This window comes from Myotis davidii, unplaced genomic scaffold (assembly GCF_000327345.1).
Source record: "Myotis davidii unplaced genomic scaffold, ASM32734v1 scaffold892, whole genome shotgun sequence".
Classification (NCBI taxonomy): Eukaryota; Metazoa; Chordata; class Mammalia; order Chiroptera; family Vespertilionidae; genus Myotis; species Myotis davidii.
This window is the reverse complement of record NW_006284341.1, coordinates 700346-700841: the sequence shown is the minus strand read 5'-3', so window position 1 is coordinate 700841 and position 496 is coordinate 700346. Positions and strand designations below refer to the sequence as shown.

General features: G+C 63.3%; 1 protein-coding gene across 1 annotated transcript in view; it reads left to right on the top strand.

Annotated features, from left to right (window-relative positions):
• Nucleotides 1-214: 214 nt before the first annotated feature.
• Nucleotides 215-496, top strand: part of FAM47E (family with sequence similarity 47 member E) — a 29441-nt gene continuing 29159 nt past the window's right edge. Inside the window, exon 1 of the mRNA XM_006754543.2 lies at nt 215-448. Coding sequence (XP_006754606.2) covers nt 381-448 — 68 coding nt within the window. The 5' untranslated portion in view covers nt 215-380. The remainder of the gene's footprint in view (nt 449-496) is intronic.

Below are 496 nucleotides of genomic sequence, written 5' to 3'. Positions count from 1 at the left end.
CATTTTTTGAAAAGGTAGTGAGCAAAATAGACCTGGCCCAGCTTACAGTAAATTTCAGTGGGAAGATGAAAACGCCTTCCCAACAGGTTAAAACATAATGAAATCAAGGACCTGGTCCTCTCCCTTCCCTCGACGCGGCCCCCCACACTCCGGCCTCGGACACCCCCAGGGTGCTGGGGAGGGGAGGGGAGGGGCCTGGGTGGAGCGTGCAGGCCCCTGATTCGGGAGAAGCGGCTTCGAGGGGAGGGGGAGGGGCGCCCTGCAGCTCCCGCCTCTGGAATCCGAACCCCGCGTAGCTATTGTGCGGTCTCCTAGCGACCCCAGAACCAGACGACGCTAACGCCAAGGGCTCAGCGGTCACCGCGAAGCAGAGCGCGACGATGGCTGACCGCAGGCGACTGTTCAGGCCTACTCCGCTGACCAGGGTCGGCAAGAATGGCAGGCCCTGGTAAGCGCGTGGGTGCCGTGGGTACCGCGTGGGGGCGCCTGGCCTCCG